General features: G+C 42.3%; 1 protein-coding gene across 1 annotated transcript; it reads left to right on the forward strand.

The window, feature by feature from the left end:
- The first annotated feature begins 858 nt into the window (after positions 1-858).
- Positions 859-13,463, forward strand: gmip (GEM interacting protein). Its single transcript, XM_070981139.1, has 21 exons — positions 859-992; positions 2,576-2,666; positions 3,272-3,359; positions 3,570-3,633; positions 5,758-5,883; positions 6,728-6,792; positions 6,966-7,073; positions 7,175-7,255; positions 7,463-7,624; positions 7,786-7,923; positions 8,548-8,738; positions 9,119-9,210; positions 9,308-9,370; positions 9,487-9,576; positions 9,741-9,883; positions 10,018-10,194; positions 10,313-10,450; positions 10,565-10,764; positions 10,885-11,209; positions 11,873-11,975; positions 12,783-13,463. The coding sequence occupies exons 1-21, from the start codon at positions 950-952 to the stop codon at positions 13,412-13,414; spliced, it is 3,120 nt and encodes a 1,039-aa protein (XP_070837240.1). The 5' UTR covers positions 859-949; the 3' UTR covers positions 13,415-13,463.
- The last annotated feature ends 860 nt before the right edge of the window (positions 13,464-14,323 follow it).

Consider the following 14,323-nt stretch of genomic DNA (forward strand, 5'->3'; position numbering starts at 1 on the left):
ACCTCATTTACACCACTGTGAATTACATGCATTTATACCTAATTCATAACTGTGACTGAGGGACACTGGTTAAGCAAGACAAGCGTGTAGCACTGAGCTTGCTCTCACTTGTTTTATCTTGGCAGCCCTCAAGGTGTCATCCTTTTACTGACACTGTTTGAACGTTCAAGTGAGAGACAAGCTGTTAAGTACAACCAGATGGAGGACATTTTGCAATATGTTAGGACAGCCCTGCTGTAGCAGCTAAACCTCAGCTGAACCGTAACTGGGGTCCATGACCCAGTTCAAATGAGGCCTATTAGGGTAACTTCAATTCACACCTAAATAACTCCCCTTGAAGACACCTTTAAGTAGGGATAAAGTATGTATGCTGGACATACAGAACAAACTAATTAGCTAAATATGAGCTCATTTGTTCTGTGAGGATCTTGATTTTACCAAATTGTGCATTCTGATGTCCCATATATGAAGCACCAGCAGTTTTTTTTTTTTTTAAATATCTGCCAATATCAAGATTAATTTGTCGAAACCCAAAGCTCAGCATCACCCACAAAAAAAAGACAATGTGGTTTTTAATAAAACAACACCATCTAAACAAAGTGGCACCTTATCACTATGTGTGACTAGTGTAGGTGGCGCCTACAGTGACAGCAAAATACACTTCCTCTTCCCATCGTGGCGAAAACATTGGCCAACCTCCACGCTACCAGAGAAAGATCCTTTTTAGAGCACAATCGGCAGCAAGCTCAGAGCTGCATGCTAATAATTTAGCACAAGTGTGTGTGTGTGTGAGTGTGTGCGTGTGTGTGAGTGTATACACTGCAGTGCAGATTTCCTGCCCGCTCAACTATCTGACTCTCATGTCTTTACAGTGTATTGTAGTGGGACCTTTAGGGCAGATGACTGAGTGAGTGGTGTTTGTAGGGTGTTTGGTGGTGATAGTGCAGAGATGGAAGAAGAAGTGCCACCCAAGGATTCCCCTAAAGCCACAGGTGAGCACAAAGATTGCGATGTGAGGTAACGCTGAGGAAGTGCCACCTTTCTCCTCACATACATTACCCATCATGCGTATATGTCTATAAATCTTTTTGGGTCATTTGTTTTCTGTCATTCGCCATCGACATTTCTTCATGTGTCAGGATTGAGTTTAAATGTGTGAATATTCTTTTTCTGCGCGCTGATTGGAAATTTGCTGACATTGCGGCAGTGCCACTCTGACATATTACATGTGGGTGCATGCATGTACTGTATGTACATGTGTCTGGATATTCTTTGTTAATGTGTCTGTCAGGGGTTTGTGGTGCTGTGTGGAATCTACCAAATCAAAGAAGGATTGGTGAACTTCCTGAACTCTCTCCATTTTGACATTCTTGTTCTGTCCTTGTTTTGTGTGACTTCTGTTTTTATTTAGTAAGCTATGCCCATCTTTAAACTTTACAAAAAGCCAAGAATAGAACAGTACCTTAAGATATTATTAAGATTAGTGCGATGGTGGGTAAAACTTCACACCTAACCAGATATTTCAGGGACCTTTTCATTATGACTCAAATGCATGAATGTGAAATCGTTTGCTGTAGTTAAAAATATTGCCAGTGTACTGTTCAGCAGACAAAAAGAGCTGAGGGTTTGTCTCTGATTAGTGGAAATTGGTGTGGCACACTCTGAGTGTTTCTTTAGCTTTAAAGCAGCTTACTTGCCCGTCAATTCTCACTCTTTCACTGAAACACGGCTGGTGTGAAAAACAAGGACGTGACATACTGCAAGCAGGATGTGGTCGACCAAAATGGAGACATCTCAGAGAGAGAGAGAGAGATTGCTTGTTCTTATTTGTTGCATCTGTTGTAAATCACCAGTTTTTAAACTCTTTGGTATGCCCTATGGTGAAACATCAGTTAAATATCAAAAAGAACAAAAGGTTCAGGTTTAGTTAACTAAAAGCACCACGTTGTTCCTCATTGTATTTTAGTTCACTGAAGCTGGTTTACTCAGAAACGTAAAGGAAATGCTGTTAGGTATGACCTCAGGAGAGGAACAAAGTTAAATTTGTTTAACTTTTTTTAGTTTGCTTTTTATTAGTGGTCTTCTTTGCACAATCATCTATCTTAATGCTTGTTTTTTCACGTTGTCTCTTAAAGTGAGTTGGCATGTTTGACTTTAAGCATTTAGCTAATGCCTTTGGTTGAGCAGCTGCAGAACTACAATATTGTCAGCTTCAATAACTGCATGTCAGGTATCCACTGGAAAGCAAGTTGCTAGCTGCATGGCTTATTCACCACTTCAACCTACATAATTCTGTTTGTCTTTTGGCATTATAAAAGAAAAAAAACATTTGAGGATCTTATAAAGTGACGTTAAAGCACTCTTTGTTTCTTCACAGCACCTTTTAAAGCCCCGGTTTGGTCTTAAAGTATGCACGCTTCTGTTTATAGCAGGAGAACATTGTGTTGTGTGGTCTCTGTTTGATGGTGGGGATCACATTTCAGGATCTCAAATCTACGGTGGTGTTGTGTATTGCATTAGTAGTGAGACCGTCTTATGATGTTATGTATCTCAGCTTTTTCTTTTCTCATTTCAGATGTGAAGAAAGTGAATTGTAAATACGAAACCAAGCGATACAGTGAGATCTTCAGGGAATTCGATAATCTTGATTTATCCTTGATCTGTTCGTAAGTATTATACGTTTACAGCCAGTGCTGCCATGTGTTTCTTTTGCCTCCTGCGTCACTCTTCTTGCTCGGTTTAACCTGAACAGAGAGACGGAAAAAAAAAAAAAAAAAAAACGGTGGTTAGTGAGGTGTCATTCAAAGATGCAGTAAACTTAGCAGATTGTAGGAAACCAAACAGGATGAAACTGTTCCGATGTACTTGTCAGCTCAAAGCTATAATCCATCAACCTGAACTCAGCCAGCTCTGCACGATCTCTCAGTATACAATCTTTAAGCAAACCAAATATCACAGCATTTCTTTGAAGTGGCATTGAAACCAAACGATCTTAATGCCTGACTTGAATTTGAGGTGCAGTCAAGTAAACTGGCACATGCTCAACTTAAAAATGTGTGTATCTTTTTGTGTAATACTGATCAGCAAAACAAAAGAGTATGTGCATTTAATGTGTTGCCTACACCTGTCTGAAAGGTGAGCATATTCACACATAGCTGTAGGTCAATGGTGTGATCGTATATAGTATGTAGTATGTTTTAAATAAGAGAGTTTTTAGGTGTGCTATTTGATGGTGTATATTTCTCTGTTAACACATTCTTTCTGTGTCCAGTGAAGGGGAGGATCTGCTGGCAGACACTGACTCACAGTCCCTCTCAGAGTCCATTTCTGTAGAAAGCACAGAGCAACAAGATGTGTCTGTAAGCAATCAATTAAATACTTCTAAATACTCTGTTTTTATGTTGAAGCTGTTTATGTTGCTAAAATTACAGATGCCACTGATGCCAGAAACTGTATTTATGGGTTTTATTAGTTTTTTTCTCTGTGGGTAACCACTTACAGAATATTGTTGGCACGTTAAGGGGATCAATGATGCATTTATACAGTGAGAGTCTGCTTTTTTTCAACAGTGCGAAGATACTTTTAGCCCACAGAAACGCGCTGAGGCCAATGAAGTGGATGGCAACCAATCAGGTATGATTTATGTGAGAAGGAGGCGAGGGAGTATGTCTAATTGATATGAACTGTGAGGCCCTGCTCACAGGGAATCAATAAAAGGTTCCTCTATGCTGCACATCACCAGTAGTCTGTGAATTAGAGCCCCTCTGTAGTGCTTGAGGCCACTGGTTTAATTACTTTAACACTGACCACCCTATGACTGACACCTGACATCTCAGCAAATCATTATTAATGATATGTGGGAGCTACTGTCAGGCACTTAATAGAGAATCTTCTTCAATCTTTACTTGTTTTCTTATAATTAGCCATGAGTTGTAATTGCCCTTTTGTAACAAGATTAGGCTAAAGGGAGAGGATTAAAGCAGGAGACAGCTGCTCTCAGTTTTTACCTCAGACACTAGCGCAACACAGAGGGGTACAGAAAAAAGGAGATGTCGGTATTATTAAGAACAATGCAGTAAATGCAGCTTTAACAGAGGAAAAGACTAGACTGCCTCACTGTTCAACCAGGGAGTCGCTGCTAAGTAGTCCAACCTCAGTTTGACCTGATCTGCAAGGCACAGTATACAGAAAGAGATTAGGAATTACAGAGAAGGACCATGATGAACACAGTAGAAATGTAGAAAAAGCAAGGCAGTAGTTTATTGATTGTATGAAACTCTTCTCATCTCTGACTGTAAATGTCTTTTTAAGGTCTTCTTTTGGCCTCAAGACCAAGCCTGTCTGAGGTCACTGATGCTAATTCACGCTATCACTCTTCAAAGACTTTGTGTATGGGTACATTACATGCTTGGGATTGGACACACATCAGCCCCTTAACCCCCCTCCCACTTGGTCAGACACCAGGAGGTAAACCTCACTCAATGCTCCTCTAAAGCCTGTCACTCCGCAATCTGGACCTGACTAGGATAATCCGCAATTCAAGTGAGGGAGGCGATTGCCATGGGGCAGCACAGACTCTGCTTTGGAGGCTGATTCCTGAAAGTGCTCAGAGCTCTCCCGAGAACAAAACACAGAGTGGAAAGGCTAAGAGAGGTCAACCTTGGCGCACGCGTCTGACCACAATTCCATCATTCTTCTGGAATTGTCTATTCTTTCTTGTGGATTTTGCTTCAAGACAGAGAGGAAAAGATCACCTTGCTTGGATTTTTATACCCCTCTAACTGGATTTGGCATCGGTGTAAAAGAAAAAAGAGCAGCAGAATAACATCTGCATGTCTGAGTGAGGAACTTGAGAGAGAAGTTGTTGCACTTTTTCTGGCAGTGCGTGCTTGCTCAATTAAAATAGCTGAATACTTAGAACTGCACTGTGAGCCGTTAGAAGAAGTGGAAGTTCTTGAGCTGCATCTTTGTTCTAACTTTTTCCTACAGGAGGAAATCAAGATGTGTTCTAACAGATTTTGACTTTTATTTGCAAGTGTTTGGCTGGAAGGGGAGCACGCCGAGAAAGAGGAAAAGAGAAAGCAGTGTGGGGAGCTTTTGAGAGACCACATGATCCACCCTGTGTTGGTGTGAGTCACAGAGGAGGAAGCAGAGGGTTGTTACATCAGTGACCTGCCTGCCTGACCACAGTAGAGCTGCAACATTGTGGCATCTGATACTGCAAACTGGCACTGAGTGGTGCTTTCATGGCACTACCTGCCTCTTTGTAGCTGACTGGAAGTGAACAGTTGTGAGAAGGAGGGGCTGGGCAGAGAGAGGAAGAGGGGAGAAGAGGGAAGTTATCTAACCAAAGCTGTTTGTCTTTGGTTCATAGAAACCCTCCTCACTCAGGTCACATCCCCACCAGTATACATCCATTGAGCTTACATGCAAGAGACACGGACAATGTGCTGAGAAACCACAGGAACCTTTACTCTGCAGAGCAGCAATGACTTGTCATATGCACTCGTTCTTTCCTGTTTTGGGTTTGTGTATATATATTTTTAAAGTGACATTGGATTTTTGATTATCTTTGTCTTGTCTGATAAAGTCTAGAAGCTGGGGTGTGGGGGAATGTCACTGTAGAGTAGATCACCGTTTCTTTGAGGCTGGAGGCTGTTTGAGTCATGGGGATGTAGCCCACTGGATACTGCGTGAATCCAGAGTACAGCTCCAAGTGTCTGGAGCCTGCAGTGATACTGATGTACTCCCTCTCAGCCCAGGAAGCAGATCTGGCCCTCTGTCGCTGTGAGGATGGAGTGGAGACGGCACTGCAGTACACCAAGATGTGGTGCCGCTACGCCAAAGATCTCCTGGCCTGGATGGACAAGAGAATCAGCTTGGGTAAGCGCACATGCAGAAGAGAAAATCAAACAATAGAGTAGCGTGCAATTTACAGTGCATACATGGCATACCTGTGGTGCCTCTATCTGTGTCTGCTTTGTTAATGCTTTTGAATGTAAACGGCACATAAAAGCAGATATAGAATGGTTGCTTACAATATGCAAATAATTGTCTGTACAGTAACAGAAAAGACACAAAGCCATCATCCATCAATAAGGGAATAATTTCTTTAGGTGTGCCAGGGGTTTCACAAACCTGCTATAATGTGGCCTGTCTGTATTATTTCTTTCTCTATGAGGCCATCTGCGGGCGGTGCAGTCACCCCAGTGAGCTACACGGTGCACACACCAGGAGAAAGGATTAGAGGGAGATTAGCAAGCAGAGCAGGGTAATAAAGGAGATGGGGTGCCTTTGGAGTACATAGACGTTGATTACCCGTGTACGAGCCCGCTCAGGTGTCCAGTGTCCAGACTGGCATGCCAAGCGTGCAAGTCTATTGGCAGCAAACAAAATATAGAGCAACAGGAGAGTCCCCCAGCTCAGCTGTGTGAGGAGCGTTAGGCAATAGCAACTCATGAGTAATGCTGGGTGGAGCTAAGCACCAAACTACTGTGTATTACACATAGTGAAGCAACATTATGAGTTCCCTAATGCAACAGTATAGTGATAAAAAGGAGCAGCCAGATCAACAACTGCTGTCAGAGAGCTGGTCCAAAATGGAGCTCAAAGCACCAATAATGACAATCAATAATGTGATTCCCCTTCACTCCACTGGCCATTTCTGCTTGTCTTGTCTTGTATTGATGTACAGTTTCTTGTGAGTAATGTAATGTTTTTTTGACAGAACAAGAATTTACAAAGAATGTGATGAAGACAGCTGAAGGAGCAAAAGCCATCATGGAACAGCAGGTACAGCTTTGTTTTTTGGATATGTACCAAAGGAAAGGTTTAGTGATTATCACAATGTGTTGCTCTGTGTGATTGAAATTGATTCCTACAGTAGAGGTGTGTTTGTAACATTTTACCGCTGTTACCTTTATTCATGATTATAAAGCTTTCTGAAGTAGTTCTTGCCTTTGTAGGAAATGATGCCCCTGCAGTACCTCTACACAAAGGCACTACAGCAAGACATCAAGAACAGTCTGACCAGCAGAAAGACTTATGAACTGGTACACAACCGCTGTTACCAGGTATGGAAGCCCACACTCACACGTCCAAAAAGTTAGAGTTTTTAGTAAATCTTTCAGTATAGCTTTGACTTTGTGTTTAATCCAGTATCTCTTACCCAAAGGCCTTGGCTGCCAAGAAGAATGAGATCGACAAGTGGCGCAGAGAGTTTAAGGAGCAATGGGCAAGAGAGCAAAGGAGGATGGTAAGGACTCTGGGTTATGACAAAAGTTGAACTCAGTTTATTGTCACACATAATTTTCTCTGAGCAAACATCCAAAGCTAAATATTTCCCTTTCTTACAACCTTGTTGATACCTGCTTAAAACATTTTAAACTGCTAATGGCTCACACAATAAAAGAAAACTCATCTGTTTCTTTTTCCCCTCTGCGTCTCCCTTGCTTGTTTTCAGAACGAGTCAGTGACGGCTTTTAAAAAGGCTCGTCAGCAATACTTCCAGCGCTGTGATGAGCTAGAAAAGGCTAAAGCTGTCTCTGCTAAAGCTGTGGATGACACAGCTGGAATCAAAACGTTGGATAAAAGAAGGAAGTCCAAGGATGAAGCCCAGAGTAAGGTGAATGTCCCCTTCCTGCACTTTGTTAATATAATCTATAGAAATGTATTTCTAGTACAGTTTAATACAGAATAAATGCTATATGATATTCAACAATACAATTTAAGAAGAATGTTTGTGATAGTTTAGCGGCTCTCAGTTCGTCTCTCTGTCTCATCCAGGTGATGGAAGCAGAGTTACTTTACAAAGACTCTGTGAAAGATGCCAAGTTCCACCAGGAGGAGTTAGTGAAGGTCAAAGAGAGAATTATTTCCCACATCCGCAAGCTCATCTGTCAGGGAGACACTGTGCTCAAGGAGGTTGGTATAAAACTGAGGAAACGCAACATCTGTCTTCCTGTCAGCGTGCTTCTAGATGCAGCAGTCTGTGGACTTACATGGATTCTTGGCTGTGGTATAAGTGTGAACCATGTTGTAATACTGCCATGCATTTATGTCAGTCAAGTAAATCTCAGTGACATTATATATACATTTATACCAGCATCAGCTAAGGATACATTTGATTTGTTCAGGAGGACAATTTACGATCTCTAAAGCACCTCCCCTTGTGTGACACGACACACATTAATCGTAAACCATGTCTCCATCTCCACTCCTCCACATATATATGCATGTATTTGCTTGAACGTATTAATCTACTCAGTCAGTGCTTTATGGTTTGCAACTTTGCCTCAATAATACAATAAAACAAATGAGATACTCTTGCAGAATATCTACACATCAGTCATGTTTTGCTGCGTTAGAAGCAAAATTTCTTTTGCGTTGAGATTAACACTGCTATCAATGAAGGAGATTTGAAAGGGAAATCAGTAAGCAAAGCAGTATTTTGACATTATTTATTACACTTAGGCAACTATTTTTTGATAAATTGGCACGGTAAAAACACTGCTTCATCTCCCCTATCTTGTCTCTTCTCTGTATCAGGTCACAGTCAACATGTTTTTCTACCAGCGGCAGCTGGCAGAGCCTATTCCCCTCGGCTATCACAACCTGGAGATGACATGCAGGTCCCTGGAGCCTGGTGAGGCCTACATGCTCTACATTCTCAGCAAACGTCATCCTGAAAAACTTCTCCAGGTCTTCACCTTCCAGGAATATGTTCCTCAGGGCAAAGGGTACGGTAAACTGACCATCGTCTGTGTCTGCCACTTCAGACTGTGGTGTTTACTGTGGATATCAATCGTGTATGTTGCTTTTTTAAAAATGATCATTTATTTGTTGAAGCCCAGAAATGTAAAATTAAAATTAAGTGAAAACAAAAGGTAATTATATAGAAGAATGAAAAGAAAAACACCTTGGATGTATATGTGTGCTCAACTCTTAATTAGGTAGTTGATGTAAGCAGTAAACCTCCTTATTTGCTGAAGTGTTTTTCAGTCCAGTTAATTCAAATGGTATAAAAGAAGAATATGATATGCATAGGGTAAAATTCTTATGTACTTACACTAATTCTTTATTCATTAACATGATTATCACAATCCTTTTTGTTTGAAAGGAACAAAAGGAAAACCAGCAACACTCTCGGCTCTCTGCAGGACTCTTCAGTCATGACAGATGACAACGCTTGCAGACGATACAGCGATGGCAGTAAGGCCTCCCCATGGTTACACCATGATTATATTAACAGACAAATTATCCACTTGCATTTAATTTTAGATTTCTTATGTGTTCTGGTGCACTTTAGGGAAAATGGGGTACAGTGACAATGAAAGTACTGGAGGCAGTTTGGAATCTCTGTCCAGCCCTGGTAAGCACAAGCCTGCTTTTGTTTCTCATTTATTCTCATATGAAAACCTTGCAAAGACAAACATGTTTGATTTCCCCTCTGTCATATCTCTTCTCTACCGGAACACATAACTGAAGCTCACACTAATAGGAGGGTGCCTAAAACCTCATCCACATTGGCAGTGTCATCAGACGACTTGGACGACCGGGATGTGGCGTCAGAATCAGGTTTGTTTCCCCCTTTTTATGCCTCCATAAACACAATATTTCTGTGAACTCAACCTAACAAAAATTTACATGATTCTATCCTCTCTCTCTCTCTCTCTCTCTCTCTCTCTCTCTCTCTCTCTCTCTCTCTCTCTCTCTCTCTCTCTCTCTCTCTCTCCCTATAGAGTACATTGACAGTCAACCAGGCAAAGTGCGGATGCCTTCGGGAGCTGCACTGACACACCAACTCAGGAAGATGAAGAGCAAAATGGTCAAATGCAAGCAGTGTGACAACTACATTGTCGTCAATGGGGTCGAATGTGAGGAGGTATGAGGCCAAATAGAAGAGACATACAGACATACAGTAATAGTAGCAAGTCATTGTGAGAAGAACAACAGACCATGAAGGGTGCTGAGTAAGACTGTTTACCTCTCTTGTTCTTGTTCCTGTTTCACCCTTAGTGTGGGCTGGCTATGCACAGGAAGTGCATGGAGGTGTGTCAGCTAGAGTGTGAGCACAGGAAGGGGACTGTGTTCGGAGTGGACCTCTCTCTGCTGCCACGTGACTCACCAGATGAGGTGCCCTTTGTGGTGCTGCAGTGCACATCTGAGATTGAGAGTCGCGCTCTCTCGGTCCAGGTATTATTTACCATCACCTGAAAATTATGACTAAAAATGAAGAAACAAGACTGTCAAGTGTTGTGGTCTGATAGTTGTTTTCTGCTCTTTTTTTTTTTTTTTTTTTTTTACCTCTGAGGGGGTGTATCGTGTGAGTGGGTCCAAGCCTCGCATCCAGAAGCTCTGCCAGGCCTTTGAGACACTAAAGGAGCAGGTGGACCTCTCTGACCTCTCACCGCATGACATCACCTCGATCCTTAAACACTTCTTCAAGGAGGTACAGGAGTCATTGCCAAATGAGCTTCCCTGACTGAATTAGGCTGATTACAAGAGTGTCTGACTAAAGATATGTCATAGCTGAGTCACCTCTCTATTCTTAACCCTCTCCCAGCTCCCAGAGCCGTTACTAACCTTTGGCCTGTACAATGGTTTCATCGCGGTGGGGAAGACTATTCAGAACCTGAGCGAAAGGCAGCCGACACCAGACACTAATGAGATAATGGCCATCGTTCACAACCTACAAAAGCTACTACAGGAACTCCCTCCATATTGCTACAGCACCTTGCAACACCTGATTTCTCACCTGCAAAAGTGAGCATGTAGCCGGGATAAAGACCTCTCTAGTTACATTTTATCCAACACTCTCCTAGTAGATTTTGCTTGAATTTTCTACAATCTTTCTTTAAATTTGTCTGCTGTCTGTTTTCACAGAGTTTCAGAGAACAGCGAGAACAAGATGTCCCCGAGCAATTTGGGTATTGTGTTTGGGCCAACGCTACTGCGCCCCCTTGTGTCGACAGACATGTCAATGATTGCTCTGCTGGAGATCACTTACCAGGCTGTGCTTGTTGAGTTCCTCATTACACACCATGACAAGGTTTTTGGCCTTCAGAGGAGACCCAGTACACCCCCTCCACCAGCCCCCACTGCACCCCTTCCAGACACCCCCCCCAGAGCTTCCTGTCCCCTGGATGAGGAAGTTTATGCTGGCTCGGAGCATGAAACCTCCTCCACAGAGCGTCAACATTCACTAGAGGTAAGTGCTGCACCGAAGAAACTTTCCGCTCAAACACAGATTTGCTGGTTGCTGTTGTATTCAAGTGTGCAGGATTTTGACAGGACTCACAGCTGCTATATTTTTAAATAGTCCCAATGGATCAGTAGTTGTAGGAGCTGTAGCAGTCGGATTTTCTGATTAATGTATCTGTTGTTTTAAGAGCCTTAGCGCCTGGCACCTTAACCTCACCTTTACTCTATCAGGATTAACACGCTGGACAGCTGCTGCATTTCTGCTGCTCTCTGGATTCCGACCTGCATGGCTTTCTGTCAAGCTTTACTATGCATGGGGACACTTGACTGCTATATGCTGTTTTACTGCTATAGCTGATAAGCAAAAAAGTCTCTGTAGAGACTCACAGTGGCTGTCCCATGACTTCGAGGCACAAATGTAAAATCACCTGTCCTTCAGTGGGGTTAAAAAGGGAGCTACATTTGGGAGCTCTTATTCTCCCAGTTTAAAATGTCCTGGACAAGGCTTCAGTTTGTACCTCATATAAAGGGTCAGCATCATCCAGTAGTAATTCACTGCCTCCCCCCATAAGAATCACTATCACGTACTGTAGTACTGCAGTGTTTCAAGTTTAGACGTGGCCTGTAAATACTCGCAGAGCTCCATCGCTCAACTTGTGTCACTCCACAGAGTCGAGCAATCAAGAGAGAGTCAAGCGAGGGTTATATATCTGACAAGTCTTCATCCAATGAGGCAGTGGACCAGCTCAGCACTGAAGCCAGTGAGAGAGCAGGTAGGCGGGATATAGTGATAGAGCAGTTACTAATTAATCATAGAAGTAGTTCGTAGTGTTGATGTTTTATGACATTTATATGCTGGAATTTGTTGTTGGTATAATGAGGTATTGATTATTGTGTCAGCTTGTATCCTGCTACTTGAGGACATGTTTTAATTAATCCTGCTGGAGCTCTTGTAGGTGGTACACTTACAGCTCCTGAGTTGTTTATTTCTCACAGACAGGTAGTTTGTTCTAGCTTATGGTAACTCAGTATCTTCCTAAGCACCAGAGATGAGGCGTTAAGGGTCTGTTGTACTAAATCTTTTTCCTCACTTGACACGTTTTTCTAGTTGTTTTAGAAGTAAGAGGTAGAAGTTATTTAATTTTTTTTTTTGCTGATGCCATCTAGTTGTATTAATCTGTAGCCAGATTGCTTAGCTGTTGTTCAGGACTGTATTAACCCTAACCCACCAGACATTTTGTGCTTTTCTGCTCTGGAGGTCTGAAGTCTCATCTTTTCTTCTCTTGCTTTGCTCTGTGGCTGCAACAACAAACAGCTTCAAGGCTTCAGTTCACTGCTGACATGAGTATATCAACCCAAAATGCAGAATAGCGCAATTAGTTTTAAACTTCTGTCAATCACTTTCAAATCAGGGCAGAAGTCTGTAATAATATTTAACCTTAACTTTTCAGTCAGGATGCTTCAGACTATTGCAAAGTTTACCTCTGAAAAAACATCCAAGGAAAGCCAAGTTATTATCATCAATAACATTTCTGTACTGTATTATGAAACACATGCTTGTTCTCCTTCCTCTGCCTCAGTCCTGGCTGTGAGAGGGGCATCAAGTAATCCTCAGGGTGAGCCGGTAGGAGAACCAGACTCAAATATGGGGACCCAACCACACTATCGCTTCACCAGACAGCCTGTGAAGTATTACCGGCATCATAACCCAGGAACCCGACTCCCCAACCCAGGCCGTGCAGCCAGACAGCCTGCAGCCTCAGCGAGGGACAGTCCAGGGAGCGCAGACAGTAGCCACAGCTCCTCTCCAGAGCCGGGGACACAGAGACTTTCTCAAAACTTAGATGTCCATGGTGAGAACATCCGCCAGGCCCACCAGGCCAACAATGCCGCAGGGAGTAAAGCGGATGTCCCACTGAGCCCCCGTGAGGTTGTGCAGTACATGCTGGGATTGGACTCAACATTTCCACCAGCTGCACCATCATCCAGGACAACACAGGAGTCTTCTCACGAGGTGGCAACTAGGTGTCAAGCTGATCGGAACATACATCTGCCCAATAGCAGACAGAGTACTGGACATAGTCAGCCTCTGTTTCAGTCACCAGAGACACTTCCTGTTCAGTACAACCTGTCCTCGCCAGCCCAGAAGATCCTTTCTGGGCTGAAGCTCAAACGCAGTCACTCAGGGAAGGATGAGCAGCTCTTTGTCTGAGAAAAGACAGTTTCCAGTTTACTGGAATACATTCACACACACACACACACACACACACACACACACACACACACACACACACACACACACACACACAGTCGAGGATGTAAAATCATTAATATCACTTTTGTTGTGTGTAACGACTGCAATTCAAGATTCATGCGGTTCTCATGAATAAAATGCTCCCACATTTTACACCCAAATATTACCTGTAACACAAAATTTTACATACATTTCTCAGATGAAGATTAAATTACCGAAAAGTTAAATGTTTCAATCTCACATTCAAGTCACTCCTTGAGGAAAGTGGAAAAGTTAGGCGTGATGCTTACTTGGATGCCATTGCTTTATTACCACTGATCCTCTTTAAGATTTTGACCTGCTGGCCACCCATATTTATCAGTTTTAAAGTTTTGATGCATTTGAATGTAACAAGCAGGTGGTTTGTGATTGCAGGTTAAGAGCTGCAAACCGGAACCTAAGTATCTAGGTCTTTCTGGTTTTCTCCTCAAAAAACTGAACAAATCTGCTAAATACAAATGCCATCAAGTGTTGTCTTTCCTTTAGATACTTTTCCAATGTGTTTGTTTTGACTTTTTTAAATATTTCATAGGCTCCAGATGTGTTTTTTAGTTTATTATTTTATTTTATTTCGTTATTATTATTTTTGTAGTACATAAACAAAGATATGCCTTCTTTGGTGTAGAGAAGTTATCGATTTTTGTTTCATGCACCTTTCCTATGTTGGCACAAGGGGGCGGTCCTCTCCTAGTGTGTGGGGACATTCCAGACACAATAGTAGAAGGTCAATAAACCACTTATTTCTAATTACATGTTTTGGTATGTCACTTCTCGTACGTCCACATCAACCTTTTCATCCTACCTGTTTCAGTTTGAAGTGCAATGGCA

This window comes from Chaetodon trifascialis, chromosome 15 (assembly GCF_039877785.1).
Source record: "Chaetodon trifascialis isolate fChaTrf1 chromosome 15, fChaTrf1.hap1, whole genome shotgun sequence".
NCBI classification, from domain to species: Eukaryota; Metazoa; Chordata; class Actinopteri; order Chaetodontiformes; family Chaetodontidae; genus Chaetodon; species Chaetodon trifascialis.